This window comes from Rhamphochromis sp. 'chilingali' (genome assembly GCF_963969265.1).
Source record: "Rhamphochromis sp. 'chilingali' genome assembly, chromosome: 2".
NCBI lineage: Eukaryota > Metazoa > Chordata > Actinopteri > Cichliformes > Cichlidae > Rhamphochromis > Rhamphochromis sp. 'chilingali'.
This window is the reverse complement of record NC_137930.1, coordinates 13,414,810-13,429,732: the sequence shown is the minus strand read 5'-3', so window position 1 is coordinate 13,429,732 and position 14,923 is coordinate 13,414,810. Positions and strand designations below refer to the sequence as shown.

The 14,923-nt window shown below is 41.5% G+C and overlaps 1 protein-coding gene across 4 annotated transcripts in view; it reads right to left on the bottom strand.

Annotated features, from left to right (window-relative positions):
* adamts6 (ADAM metallopeptidase with thrombospondin type 1 motif, 6) overlaps window positions 1–14,923 on the bottom strand; it is a 78,518-nt gene that overhangs the window by 49,241 nt on the left and 14,354 nt on the right. For all 4 annotated transcript variants that reach the window (XM_080872176.1, XM_080872175.1, XM_080872178.1 and 1 more), the window contains 3 exons: window positions 13,760–13,865; window positions 12,048–12,194; window positions 1,603–1,744 (listed from right to left, as the gene is read on the bottom strand). In XM_080872176.1, coding sequence (XP_080728302.1) covers window positions 1,603–1,744; window positions 12,048–12,194; window positions 13,760–13,865 — 395 coding nt within the window. The remainder of the gene's footprint in view (window positions 1–1,602; window positions 1,745–12,047; window positions 12,195–13,759; window positions 13,866–14,923) is intronic.

Genomic DNA, 14,923 nt, shown 5'->3' with positions numbered 1-14,923 from the left:
GGGAGTGAGAACGGATTGGATGGGGATATAATATGGGGGCTATAAGGTCAGATAACAAATGTGCAGTACAATTCTACAGACCTGATGGAAAGTTATTGACATCACAGGTCCATTTTGACAAATCGCCAACATGGAAAGACATGTTACAGTAGATACTAGCACTTCCTGTTCGCACTGTAGCCACATAAAAGTTTTTAACAATGATAATTACACAACATTAAATTCTGAAGGACTTTTTTCTTAGTTATCTTTAATTACTTGTTCTACAAATTTTATAACTTTCTCGTTCTACAAAATCTTTAACTTTAAGTGATCCCTTAAGAGTCTAAAATCTGAAGATGCTCAGGTTTGCTATGACAGAGCAGTCATGTACTGTTAGTTACACAACATTTGCTTTTGCTAAGGCACATCCTAGGAAAGAAGGCAAAAGCAAGTTGGTCAGAATAAATTAATTCAGCAGGCTGAGGGTGGATTTGTTAAATAGAGGCAAAAATGATTTATCAGTTGCTCTTTGCTGCTTTTTCTTTGAGTGTTTTTCTTGGTGTTGTCTAACAGCTGTGAGAACAAGAGAAAAGAAGGCAAATGACATGAAAATGTGTCTATAAATCTACACAATTCCAGATCAAATCAGAGGATCAGAGCTGACGAGACAACAATGAGACTGCAAGCTTTAAGACCCCATATGCTTTGCATCATAGTGTGAAGATGCTCAGGTTTACTATGACAGAGCAATTTTAATGATTCCAATGATTATATTCATTCTTAATGGACACTGAAGATCACACCAATATATGCATAATATTTCTATGTACAATACTAAGCAAAACGTCTTGAGTCACCCATCTTTATTTCTTCTGTTTCTTTTTTCCTCTTTCTTTGTTTCCCTTCTTTATTTCTTCTATTTTCCTTCCAGGGAGCCGACTGGCTTGTAATATTTTTTAAAAAGGTCTTGAGCAATAATTCTTCAGTTGTCTTCCAGTGTCCTTTTTTTTCTTCATTTAGACATTGGTTGCTTTTTCACTCATTTTTTAATCATTCAAGCATAAACAGCCTCCTGATTCAAGGGATGAACAGTTGCTATGTCTACACATAACAGAAAACTTAGGAGAGAGATACAGCAGTCTGCTGCTGTGTTAAAACCCGATGGAGGCTCTGTCATGGTCTGGGTGTACATTTCAGGGAATTATGTTTATTATTTCTTGTCAACATTGTTAGAATTCTAAATACAGAAAAAGGTGGTTATAGCAAATATCGACTTTCTAGCTCATTAGAATTCTACAAACTGTGTTTTTACCTTATATTACATTTCTATGTACGTTTGCACATTTAATAAATTACTGTGCCTGTTTCTAATTACTGCAAATATTCAAGGGGTTGTTTATATCCTTATTCCACTTTGAAAGTAAAGTCTAGCAATGTTTGGGTATTGTACCTACTGTGATATATATTTCACTGTGAACTCTGCGTTCCAAAACTTGCGTTTGGGAACTAGAAAATTTTATTTTAACTGCCCTAGACATAATATAGGAGAGAGATCCCATTTTCTCAGTGTAAAGAGGAAGAATCAGGAGGAGAGTAGTCTGAAAGATGCTGGTTTCTTACCCCATACTTGCACTGGCGTGAAGAGGTTCCATACTGGAAGCGACACTGCTCATCTGCATCATACACCTGCCCCGGGGCCACTGTTGGGTACAGGAAGTCTCGTTTCAGAGGTTCATTGTCCAGACACGTCCCCCGACCTGAGCTGTCAAAAAAACAAACCTACAATAGGATTGTTTCTTACACAAAGAAACCTTTCTACACTTGCATAATAGCCGAGTTAGAGATGCCAAGACCAGAACAATTAGAGTCAATCCCCTCTGAGACCTTTGCTAGTTTTCTGTGACTCCTTTAATTTTAGTACCAAACTACTGTTATAGGACGCTTTGACAAAGATCTGAAAAGTCATGTAATTAATGCTGATATTAGACATCAACGCCTCTTCATCAAATGAAGTGTTGAAGCACAAGCAGACATTTTACCCAAGGCAATAGGGTGCAGGCTGTCAGCCTAGAATGGCCAGCCCTCCCTGATTATATGGCTACGTGCTCCACTATTGTGTGTATGACTCCTTAGACTGAGCCCACCGACTGCCAATTAAATGACAGTTGAGGAAAATAAAGAAAGAAAACTGGAGTTAGATTTGGATCTTATGTCCAGACCTAGGATTGTTTAGTCTGTTTTGTCAAATAAAAATATGTACAACATGTACACCACCAAAAGCAGACACACACACGTACACACACACTGCAATTTTGTATTCTAGGAGTTAAAACAATGAAAATACTTTTACCAGCACAGACACTTGCTGCCATGAGGTTATAAAAGATTTTTTTTTATGAAAGACTACATCCACTGGTCTTCCCTGAGTCAGAGGATTATCTCGAGGCAAAGTATTACCATGACTGTTTACGATAAGATAAGATAAGATAAGATAAGATAAGATAAGATAAGATAAGATAAGATAAGATAAGATAAGATAAGATAAGATAAGATAAGATAAGATAAGATAAGATAAGATAAGATAAGATAAGCTTTATTAGTCCCACACGTGGGAAATTTGTTTTGTCACAGCAGGAAGTGGACAGTGCAAAAGTTATGAGGCAAAAATTAGAATACAATAAGAATAAATACAGTACACAACTGTACAGAATAGAATAAAATACTATATACAGTAGAATAAAATAAAATAAATATACAATAAGATAAAAATAGAATACAAATACAAATACTATATACAACTGAGTAAAAATACAACGATGACAGAAAGGATTATTGCACTTGGTATTATTGCATATGTATGGATGTGTGTGCTTGATCAGTTAAAGTCTTTATTATGGAGTCTGACAGCAGTGGGGAGGAAAGACCTGCGAAATCTCTCCGTCCCACACCGTGGGTGCCGCAGTCTCCCACATAAGAACTATGTGTTCCTTCCAGATGTGGCAGCTGTAGCATGCAATGGAATGCTTCTCATCCCTTTAAAGGCAAAGTGGGCTTGGTGACAACAACATTGTAAGTGCTACACATTATGACTGATCAAACTACAACTTGGGCCCAGAATGAAAATGAGGGGAAGAGTCAACAATAATATTAAGATAAATTAAATACCCGGATATGATTAGCACAACACAAAATTTGGTAATTTGGTTTTCAAGATTAAATCTCTCCAGTTATTTTTGTAGACAGCATTTTGACTGACGTATAAATTTATGTAAAAATCATCATAAAAATTCATTTAATTGACTTTCACATTGTAACTACCTGTCTAAACTCACAGACTCCTGGTGCTTGAACAAGAATGCATAAACAAAATATATTATATATAATCTTTGTTTACATACCAAATAGAACTTATTGTGTATGTTTTATTTTCAGCGCTGAAGACCAAGAAGAGCAAGTCATCCTTCTTTTCTCTAATCTTTTCTATCTTTTCTAATCTCTTCCATTTCTTGCATTTTTAATGCTCTATTCTCTGTTACTGAAAGGAATAATGTTTTTTCTTTACTCTTGTCCCTCGGAGGACCCTCTCATCACAGGCAGAGGCAGAAAAGCCAGACTATGAGGCCCCCAGACACCCTGTGTACTAAGGGCAAGCCTCAGTATTTATTAGTTTGGAGAGAGACAAAATAGTCAAAGTTTAAACATAGAGACTATTATTTGACATCGTCGCAAAGGCTTCCTGTCCAGTGGATTTAGCCAAATTCATTATGCTGAGCGGAAACGTCTTCTAGCAAGCAGGAACTTCAGCTATCCCTGTACTCTGGGACTAGTCATTCACGAAGATATTAAGCCTGCTGAGTGCATCCAATAAGTTGTGAGGCAGCAGTATGTTTAAATCAGTATAACCTAACAATTATTAACAAAAGGTACACGTTTAATATGAAATTCATTGCAGTATGTGGTCTCGGAGAGTTTAATGAAGCCAAACTGCTTTCCTTTTAACATTTAGAACAAACTGGCACGCAAACTCTGGAGAATAAACTATGACTGAACTGTGAGCGCATTCATAAACCATTCGTAAAAAACCCAAACAAAGCACCACATATTGCTCGAGCAAGATGGTGAATCTAGGCCAATACCACAGCCAAAGTTGTTTACTTGGCAGGGAGATGCATGTGCAATATCCAAAATTCTGATTGAGGGGGAGAAAGGGAGGATAATTTGAGTTTACAGACAAAACACTTTTGTAAAAGCAAAAGGCAATAAAACTAAAACCTAAAACGCAGATCGATACAAACATGTATATAATATAAGTTAAGCAATAGTCTATTCTGCTCAAAGGTGAAGTAAAAAAAAGCTTTGTCTCTTTTGGGTACTTCTTTTTTTTTTTTTTTTTTTTTTTAAATAGTGATTCTCGGATACACGAGCCAGAAATCGTTAGGAACCCGGCAGCGCAGAGTAGAAGCAGCTCTTTGTGTCCCATTTGGAAGCTGGCATTTAATACTGTCATCTCTGTCACAAGTGCTGTTCACTACCCTCCTCTAACAGCTTTCAGCCGGAAACATCATCTGACAACCACAGCAGCTATTATCCGCTTTCTTGGAGGGCCTCGCTAACTAAACATGAATACACAAACAGAGGAACACACAGACACACCGCAGACTTGTAACCAATACTTCACCACAAGGTTGCAGTTATGAATTTGCTCTCATGGTCTTAATACTGAGAAATGAAGCTGAACTGCAGAGAAAAAAAAAGTGTGGTGTCTATGACTGCAAAGAAAAGCTGTTAGTACTGAAACATTTACGGCCCCTTTGGTTTCATTACAGGAACAGACTTAAAATGGACTTTTAATCTTCTCATGGACCTTAAATTGGAGGCTTTTTCTTATTTTCTGTCAAATGTACAGTACTATGCAAAAGTCTTGAGTCACATCTCCTTTCTTCATATTTTGCTAGTAAAATGGGGAATAGGTGAAGCAATTTATTGAAAACAATTGCAAACAAAAATGAAATATCGTATTTAGGAAAAATCTAAAAGTTTATAAGTCTCTCTTGGGAGTTTGCCTGAGAGAGTGTGTTTTCTTATGAACATCTTCTGGACAGCCACCCTTCCATTAAAACCATTTCAGAAAACACTAGAGGGGTCAGATGCATCTCTTAGGTCCTGTGTCAAGTCTTTTACGTGTCAGTCAGTTACATGGACTAGACTGAAAATAAGTGAAAAAGCAGCCAGCTGGAGAATGATTGCTCAAGACAACTCACAAATGGAAGCAAAAGACAAAGAAATGACAAGTGACTCAAGACTCTTGCACAGTACTGAATACTGCAACAATAACAGATTTGCATCTGAAACATTGCTGAAATTTCAATCAACAAGGTCAGCATGTTTGTGCAATTAAGCAGCATCATAAAGACAGGATATATCCAATATGATTATCTCAAACATACAGCAATAAAGACATAAACATAAAAGACATAATTTTCTGCTTCTAAACTCTGAGGTTATTGCACTCGGCTCTGAAAATATTGGAAATATGGTATCTAACCAGATTCTTACTTTGGACGGCAATACCTTGCCATCCAGTAACACTGTGAGGAACCTTGGAGTCATTTTTGATCAGGATATGTCCTTCAATGTACATATTAAACAAATATGTAGGACTGCTTTCTTACATTTGTGCAATATCTCAAAATAAGAAATATCCTGTCACAGAGTGACGCTGAAAAACTAATTCATGCATTTATTACTTCTAGGCTTCTTCTAGGCTATATTTCTCCTATATTTGCTTCCCTTCAGTGGCTCCCTATTAAATCCAGAATTGAATTCAAAATCCTGCTCCTCACATACAAGGCCTTGAATAATCAGGCCCCATCTTATCTTAATGACCTTGTAGTACCATATCACCCCATTAGAGCACTTCGCTCTCACAGTGCAGGCTTACTTGTTGTTCCTAGAGTATTTAAGTAGTAGAATGGGAATCAGAGCCTTCAGTTTTCAGGCCCCTCTTCTGTGCAATTAGGCTTAAAACTTTCCTTTTTGCTAAAGCATACAGTTCGGGCTGGATCAGGTGACCTTGAATTCTCCCTTAGTTAAGCTGCAGTAGTGTAGGCTGCTGGGAGATTCCCATGATGCATTGAGAATTTCTTCTTCAGTCACATTTCTCACTTCTCATTTCTCACATTTCTCACTCACTATGTGTTACCAAGATGGCGCCGCGGATGGTCGCCCTGGTGCTTCAGTGCGTTACTTTTCTTTTGTTTTTGTGCATTTCTTCTGTGTCTGGGCACTCCTCTGGATACTCGTACACCAGAGAAGAGCTCCTTAACTACAGGACTACAACGCCTGTGGATTTATTTCCAATATTTGTCGCATCTGCGGCAGATTTACTGCTGACTCTGACCAGGAAAGCGAGACGCCGAAAGAGAGGGAAGCGAGCCGGCGCACTCGTGCGTTTGAGGAGACGCGGACTGCGAACTGCTCTTCCTGGGATCTTCCTTTCTAATGTACGCTCACTCGGGAATAAGATTGACGAACTGGCCCTGATGAGAAGCATGAACAGAGACTTTGCCTCCTCCTGTGTCTTATGTTTTACGGAGTCGTGGCTCAGTGAGAACATCCCAGACTGCGCGCTCAAGCTGGAGGGCTTCCATCTGCTGCGCGCGGACCGGCAGGCCGCTCTCTCCGGAAAGTCCAAAGGTGGAGGTCTCTGCTTCTACATCAATAGTGGCTGGTGCACAGATGTGACAGTGATTGCTCAGCACTGCTCTTCCTCTCTGGAATATCTTTTTATCCACTGCAAACCGTTTTATTCTCCGCGGGAGTTTGCTTCATTCATCCTGGCCGCTGTTTACATCCCGCCAGACGCAGATGCGCAGGCAGCTCAGTGCGCACTCGCGGAGCAGATTCTCCACACGGAGCGGACATTCCCGGACTCTCTCATCATTGCTCTTGGGGACTTTAACAAAGCCAATCTGAGCCATGAGCTTCCAAAATATAAGCAGTATATTAAATGCCCGACCAGAGAGGAGAGGACATTGGACCACTGTTACAGCACGATCAGCGGGGCCTATCGCGCGGTGCCCCGCGCTTCACTCGGACTTTCTGACCACGTCATGATCCACCTAATCCCCGCGTACAGACAGAGGCTGAAGCTCTCCAAACCTGTCGTGAGGACTAAAAAACTGTGGAGCAACGAGGCTGTGGAGGAGCTTCGCACGTGTTTGGAGACCACAGACTGGGACACATTGAAGGCTGCTTCTAACAGCTTGGACGAGTTTACGGACACTGTCACCTCCTATATCCACTTCTGTGAGGACAGCATTGTGCCATCACGCACCAGGGTGAGTTATAACAATGACAAACCCTGGTTTACTCCTAAACTCAAAAAGCTGTGGCTGGAAAAGAGAAAGGCGTTCAGAAGCGGAGACAGGGACTGCTACAGAGAGGCCAAGTACAGGTTCACTAAAGAAGTGGACATTGCTAAACATCAGCACTCTGAGAAGATGCAGCAGCAGATCTCAGAGAATGACTCGGCCTCTGTGTGGAAAGGTTTTAGGAATATCACAAACTACAAGCCTAAAACCCCCCACTCCACTGATGACTTGCTCTTAGCCAACACCCTAAACGACTTCTACTGCCGTTTTGACGAGCCATCAGGCAGCCTTCACACCTCCAACGGCCCCAACAATAGAGACACTTTGGACACTAATTCCCCCACCTCTCCCCCCTCCATAGAGCCATCACCACCTTCAAACCGTTCACCTACAACACCCCCCTCCTCACCCCACACAAAAGAGGATTTCACACCACCTCCTCCCACCACAACTCTTCATATTCATGAAGCAGATGTGAGGAAGCAGTTTAACGAGCTGGCCCCAGTGTTTTCTGGCATTTTCAACTCCTCACTGCAGGCATGTCATGTGCCTGCCTGCTTCAAGTCCTCCACCATAATCCCTGTCCCCAAGAAACCTAGGATCACTGGACTAAATGACTACAGACCCGTGGCTCTGACATCTGTGGTCATGAAGTCTTTTGAGCGCCTAGTTCTCTCCCATCTCAGGACCCTCACGGCCCCCCTCCTGGACCCCCTGCAGTTTGCATATAGAGCCAACAGGTCTGTAGACGACGCCATCAACATGGCCCTACACTTCATCCTGCAGCATCTGGACTCCCCAGGAACCTACGCCAGGATCCTGTTTGTGGACTTCAGCTCTGCCTTCAACACCATCCTTCCAGACCATCTCCGAGGCAAGCTTTCCCAGATGAATGTGCCTGATCCCACCTGCCGGTGGATCACTGACTTCCTGACGGACAGGAAGCAGCATGTGAGGCTGGGAAAGAATGTCTCGGACTCCCGGACCATCAGCACCGGCTCCCCTCAGGGCTGTGTTCTTTCTCCTCTGCTCTTCTCCCTGTACACCAACTGCTGCACCTCCACCCACCAGTCTGTCAAGCTAATCAAGTTTGCAGATGACACCACCGTTATTGGACTCATCTCGGACGGGGACGAGTCTGCCTACAGGAGGGAGGTTGAACGTCTGGTGTCCTGGTGCAGCCACAACAACCTGGTGCTGAATGCCCAGAAGACAGTGGAGATTATTGTGGACTTCAGGAAGCACACAGCCCCACTCCCCCCCATCATCCTGACTGACACCCCCATCACCTCTGTGGGCTCATTCCGCTTCCTGGGTACCACCATCACCCAGGACCTGAAGTGGGAGCCCACCATCACCTCCGTCATCAAGAAAGCCCAGCAGAGGATGTACTTCCTGAGGCAGCTGAAGAAATTCAACCTGCCAACACGGACGATGATGCAATTCTACACTGCAATCATCGAGTCCATCCTCACCTCCTCCATCACCGTGTGGTACGCTGGAGCCACTATCAGGGACAAACAGAGACTGCAGCGTGTTGTGCGCTCTGCTGAGAAGGTGATTGGCTGCAGACTCCCATCTTTGCAGGACCTGTACACCTCCAGGACATTGCGGCGTGCAGCTCGGATCTCAGCTGACCCTTCTCACCCTGGACACAGTCTGTTTGACCTGCTCCCCTCAGGCAGGAGGCTCCGGTCCATTCGCACCAGAACCTCTCGCCATAAGAACAGTTTCTTCCCCTCTGCTGTTGGACACATGAAAAATAACCATATGACTGTTCCCACCACTAACACATGACCCTACGCTGTGTTCACTGCATCATTCCATGTTTGGCACTGATCACCACCTGCACTCATGTATATATCTTTCAACGTAGCACTCTTAATTCTTATTCTCATGTATATATCTCATGTATATCTCATGCACATATCTTCCCACGTAGCACTTTTAATTCTTATCCCTACTTTTATTTTTTTCCATGTCTATTTAAGTGCTATTTATGACACTATGTTTGCACTGAAGCACCGCAGCAATTTCCTAATGTTGTAAACCTGCTCAACATTTGGCAATAAACCCCATTCTGATTCTGATTCTGATTCTGTTAATAGACCTCACTGCATTGAATCATACTTGTCTGGCTCTTATCTGTCTCTCTTCCACAGCATGTCTTTTATCCTGTCTTCCTCCCCTCTCCACAACCGGTCGCAGCAGATGGCCGCCCCTCCCTGAGCCTGGTTCTGCCGGAGGTTTCTTCCTGTTAAAAGGGAGGTTTTCCCTTCCCACTGTCGCCAGTGCTTGCTCATAGGGGGTCATATGATTGTTGGTTTTACTCTGTATGTATTATTGTAGGATCTACCTTACAATGTAAAGCGCCTTGAGATGACTGTTGTTGTGATTTGGTGTTGTGTAAATAAAACTGAATTGAATTGAGTTGAAATATACAAACCTGTTTACAAACGGCAACCAATCAAAAGAAGTATAGCTTAAAGGGAATGTAACTACAAAAGCTTTTTTCAGAGAGTACATAAACTAAAGGGCAACACCCCGGGCTAATATGAGATAAATAAGGATTACTTAAACCTGAAAAGTATCTAAAGAATAAAAATAGGGAGTTGAAAATTAGCATAACAGGCCCATTTTTCAAAAATGATCTCTATTATCTAGGGTAAACTAAAAAAAAAAAAAAAACATACTAATGTTTTAATGTTTTTCTGTGTTGTTATCTCAAGTCAGATGAAGCATTTAAAAAAAATCAGCATAAAAATGAATTTGCACATAAACCAAACAATAAACCAGACAGCAGAAGCACCAGATACAAAGTTTCTTAGTGTTAGAACTCAAAGGTAAAAATATACCCTGACCTCTTGCTCGCTGTCTAAGGCAGGTGACATTGCAGAGATAATGTTACCAGCTATGGACAAGGTAGTTTACAAGGTATAGACTTACTTAGGTTCAGGGAGGGGCACAGAGGGGAAAAGACAAAAGAGGAAAGAGGAGAAACGAGACACCACAAACAGACAGGACAAAACAGACTATGGGGGACAGCAAACAAAGATTAGTGGCATTGGAAGTGAAAAGAAGTCATTGAAGAAGAAATGCTCAGGGTGTTGTGAGTTCCACTGCAGTTTTAGCCAACAGAGGTATAACTAAGGGATGATTTAGCGTCACCTGTTCTAAAGGTAGTAGCTTTTAAAAAATAAATAAATAATCTTAAATGTAGAGAAGGTGTACGTCTGCTGAATCAAAACTGGTAGCTGGTTCCACAAGACAGTGGCCTGATAGTCACCACCCATTCTACTTTTGGAAATGCTTATAACTACAATTAAGCCAGCACTCTGAGAGGAAAGTGGTCTATTGAGATAACACAATACAATAAGGTGTTTATGATGGATCCTGATTTTCTACATCTTGTACATGAGGAGAAGGATTATAAATGAATAAAATGCTGCTGTATGAATCTAAATATCCATCAGAATAAACCCTGTCGACTAATTGTTTATGGGAGTATAAGATAAAACAACATAAACAGCAAAGCAACACATCAAATTAGATTAGAAATCATTCATAACCTTTGGCCCATTTTATACTTTCCTCCATTGTTGTCAGTTTCTTTCCTGTTTCCGTGGTGGTCTTGTGCTACTAGCTCTGCACGGTCAGCACTATTCCATTTTTGCAAACAAGCACTTTGAGTTTCGCAATTTTTTTGTGCAGCAATAAAGCTACACGAGAATCTTATCACTCCCACAAATGCTACAAAGTTAAGGGGGTCCTTGACCTCATTCTATGATCATTAAAAAGGCATTAGCAGCTCCATGCTACAATAGCCGTTACTAGTATAACACAGCTGGATTTCTGACAGAAGTCTGCTGCCGGCTGAGTTGCTCTGTGCTGCTATAGGCTTAAATATGGAAAAAGAATTTGTGGAGCAAAAAAGATCATGACTGTAGTTATATTGCACTGATGTTAGACATTCAGAGTCTCTGCCATCTAATAAAAAGACAAAAGTGCCAGAAAAAAAAAAAATCAGGGATTCGCAAGCGTGAAGAGCAGTAGAATTTCAAGTAAGGCTTCAAATTGACACGCCTCCTCTAAATCATGCTGTGCAGAAATAGGTGTAGAAGTCTGTCATTGTAACGATTATCTGTTTGTTCTGTTACTCCAGATGTTTTGTCTAGCCTCTGGAAAAGAAACATTGGTGTGTCCTCTACTATGCCAGGCTGGCAAGACTCAAATATCACTGCCTCGTTTATTTATGTGCTCCAATTCTTTCTCCTTTTTTTGCCTCCTTTGGCCAATATATAAAACAGCAGAGCAGTGGTTTAAGGCAGCTGGCCTACACATCACCACCGAGAACCCACATGAGTTCTAACATCACCCGCCTTGTGGTGCAAGGATGCAGGGGTGGAAAGCACTCAGTTATCATACGCAGCCACAAGGAGGTCTGGCAAAAGTCTCAGTGATGAAGTGGATGTGAATAAGTAGGGGAAGGCCTCGTGTACAAAGCAGCCTAGCGGGTCCAGCCACATGGACCAGCCAGTGGCAGCGGGTTGTAAAGAGAGACAGCTGTGGAAGGAAAACAGGAATGCACCTTTTTCTCTATTGCACGCACACACACACACACACACACACACACACACACACACACACACACAGGCCCACAGGGAACAACCACCACCCATATCACCCACTTACTCGAGAAAGCTGGTGATGTAGTCTTTGCTGCAGGCAGACCAGGAGAAAGGGTTGGTGTTGGCTGTTATATGAGCAGCCATCAGTTTGGCTGTCTCGTGACCTTTGGTACCGCAAGAATTCCCAATCCCATCATGGTTCATCCCAAAACTAAAACAGAAAAAAATAAATAAGAAGAGGAATTAATGCAGCTGGGAGAAATGACCATCTGGTCTGAAAGTGGTAGTTAATTGCACAGTTTAGATGGGATCTCGCTGGACAGTTAAGGCTGCTGGATTCTGGATGTCAACCTCTGTGGCTGTAAAGATTGAGCTCATTGGCTCTAAAACAGCTGTGTGGAGGGGTCAAGGGTCAAACCCTGTCTGGGGCTCTGCAGGAAAGAAGTTCTAATCACCACTCGGATGCCTGTCTGTCAATCACTGCCTGCAGGTCTGAGCAAGCCAGGGAAGGAAAGTCAGCACAGACTGGAGCGAGGAGTCAAGACCCTTTAGATCATTACAATGAGCAGCTCCAAACTTTGAACACTGTTCTGAAAGCTACGAAATAGTTTTTTTTCCCACTGAATTCATGTTGGCTATCAATGGTTGCAACAATTCATTTTCAGAAAAACTTCATCTGTCATTTGAGAGAAAAGTTTCTCATTACAGCAGGATATCAAAGCTTAACTTTCCCTCACAGTCTAGTGGTGCGAATCAGGTCTAATGTATATAACAAATCCAACCACATTGCACAGACTGAACCTGTTTTTCTAAGGCTGGCGTTTATGACATTTTACCCTACTCGGGAAATAAATCAGGCCAGTCGAAACCCCGCTGTAGTGTGTTTTTTTATACATCCTCTAGAAGCAGAGACTATTTTTACAACTGCCCCACAACAGAAGCAGACATGAGACATAATAAAGGAAATCGCCATCTTGCCTAACTCTCGAGAGAGGAATACACAGACTAATACATCATCATTATTTTGCTTTATATTCAGGAAGAAAGAGGCCGAGGTATGCGGACACTGACATTTGCATGAGGAAATATGTGCAGTTACAGTCTGCAAGGGGGGGAAAAAAGACTATATGCAAGTCCGGAAAACCAGGCAGTAAGTAATGTTTGTTTAAGAACAGGTCGTGAAAGTGATAAAAGGTTTGAAGACGACCTTAAGGAAAAAGAGGGCATTTGCCAACACCTAAAACTGCTATAAAAGGTGCTACATTTGTGGAAAGTTTCATTCCCAAAAATGTAAAAGGAAGAACTTCAAGTCCTGCTTAGAAATCTGCTGATATCAGCAGTGCCAATACTCATATTGAGGGATTTTATGCCACCAGAGAAGTTTAAGTTCTGAATTAAAAAAGGTCTTTTCAGTCATGACGTCATCAAAAGGATCCATGAATGAATATTGTCGGGGTGTAAGTTCATTGTGGATGTGCGTAAGGTGCCACGGCAAATTATGCTATAATCATGAAAAAGTATAAAGACAAAAAAGGAAAACTTTTACAAGCCATGATAAGGATTAACTAAGGGATAATAATTCTCAAGTCAAAGTAGACAGAGCTGCACCACTTTAAATTAATGAGACAAGTTCTGTTAAGTAATTTAAATGTGTGCCTTCAAAACCAAGCCATTTAAGGCCCTCTGACTTGGTCCCACCACCTCTGCAATACGCATCAGGGAGTAATGTCAAGTTTTATATTTTATATTAGGATCCTAAAAACTCTTAAAACTCACTTGTGGCCAATCTCGTGCGCAATGGTGAAAGCAGAACCGAGGCCGATGTCTTCATTGATGCTGCAGCTCCTCTCTGGCTCACACATTCCAGCCACTGAGGCCAGACCTAGACATACACACATAAACACACATGCCAGACAAACATACAAACACAAGGTTGAGGCAAAGCATTCTTAGGACTCGCTGTCATAAAACTGGGATTCCATACATAAGCTACTGTTTGCAGCAGTGCTGAGAGTCAGCTAGTCATGGCTATAGATTCACCAGGACAAGTCAAGCTTAGCATTTGCTCCTAAATGTTTGTTGTTTTTTACTTAAACGGGGATATTGCTGGAAAAGGTTTATACACTGGATTTCATGTAACTAGTATTCTGACAAAAAACTGACAGAAAATAGAGTTGTTTTTTCTCATTCCAAAAGCAAGACTTGGAGAAAGAGGCCGAGAGAAAAGAGGGAAAAGGGAGAGGAGAGGGCGTTTCAAGTTAAAAACGCTCCACAATCCAGGTGTCGCAGGTTCTTTTTCCCCTAAAGCCTGACAGGTCAGATAGGGAGACTGCTGGCGATCCTTCACAGATTACATCTACAGGTGACTGGAGAGTGGATCATATGACACTGCAAAGCAGGTGTGTGTGCGCCTGTGTGCGTGCGTGTGAGAGAGAGAGAGAGAAGTACTTTCTATTTATTTCATGTTGGGTTGAGGAGTTTTTCCCAGGTTTTCATATATTTGAGAATAAATTTAAGGGGAATCCTGTCACTCTGGATAATCTCAGTCATTTCTGTTAAGTTTTACTTGACATTTTAAGTAAATTTGTAAAAAATAAAATTAAAAAAAAATGCAATTAAATGCTGTTCAACAATGGCAGGAGAGGGTGCAACAAGATGAAAAATTAAAAGTGCACCAGTTATAGAAATATGATATGCTTTAAGCTTCCTCATTAGTTTGAAACAGCTCAGGTATTTCCATTGCAATTTAGAGAAATTACTTTTTTTTTTACCATCACATCTTTTCTACTTATCATTACTGTCATTTAAAAAGGACACTTTTTAAATGATAGTAAAGCTAGTTGGATTCCGCTTTAGGATGATAAATGACAATAAAATACAGAAAAGCAAATACACATCACCCCATTCTGATGGAGAGCAGCATTACAGTTTGCATAGAGT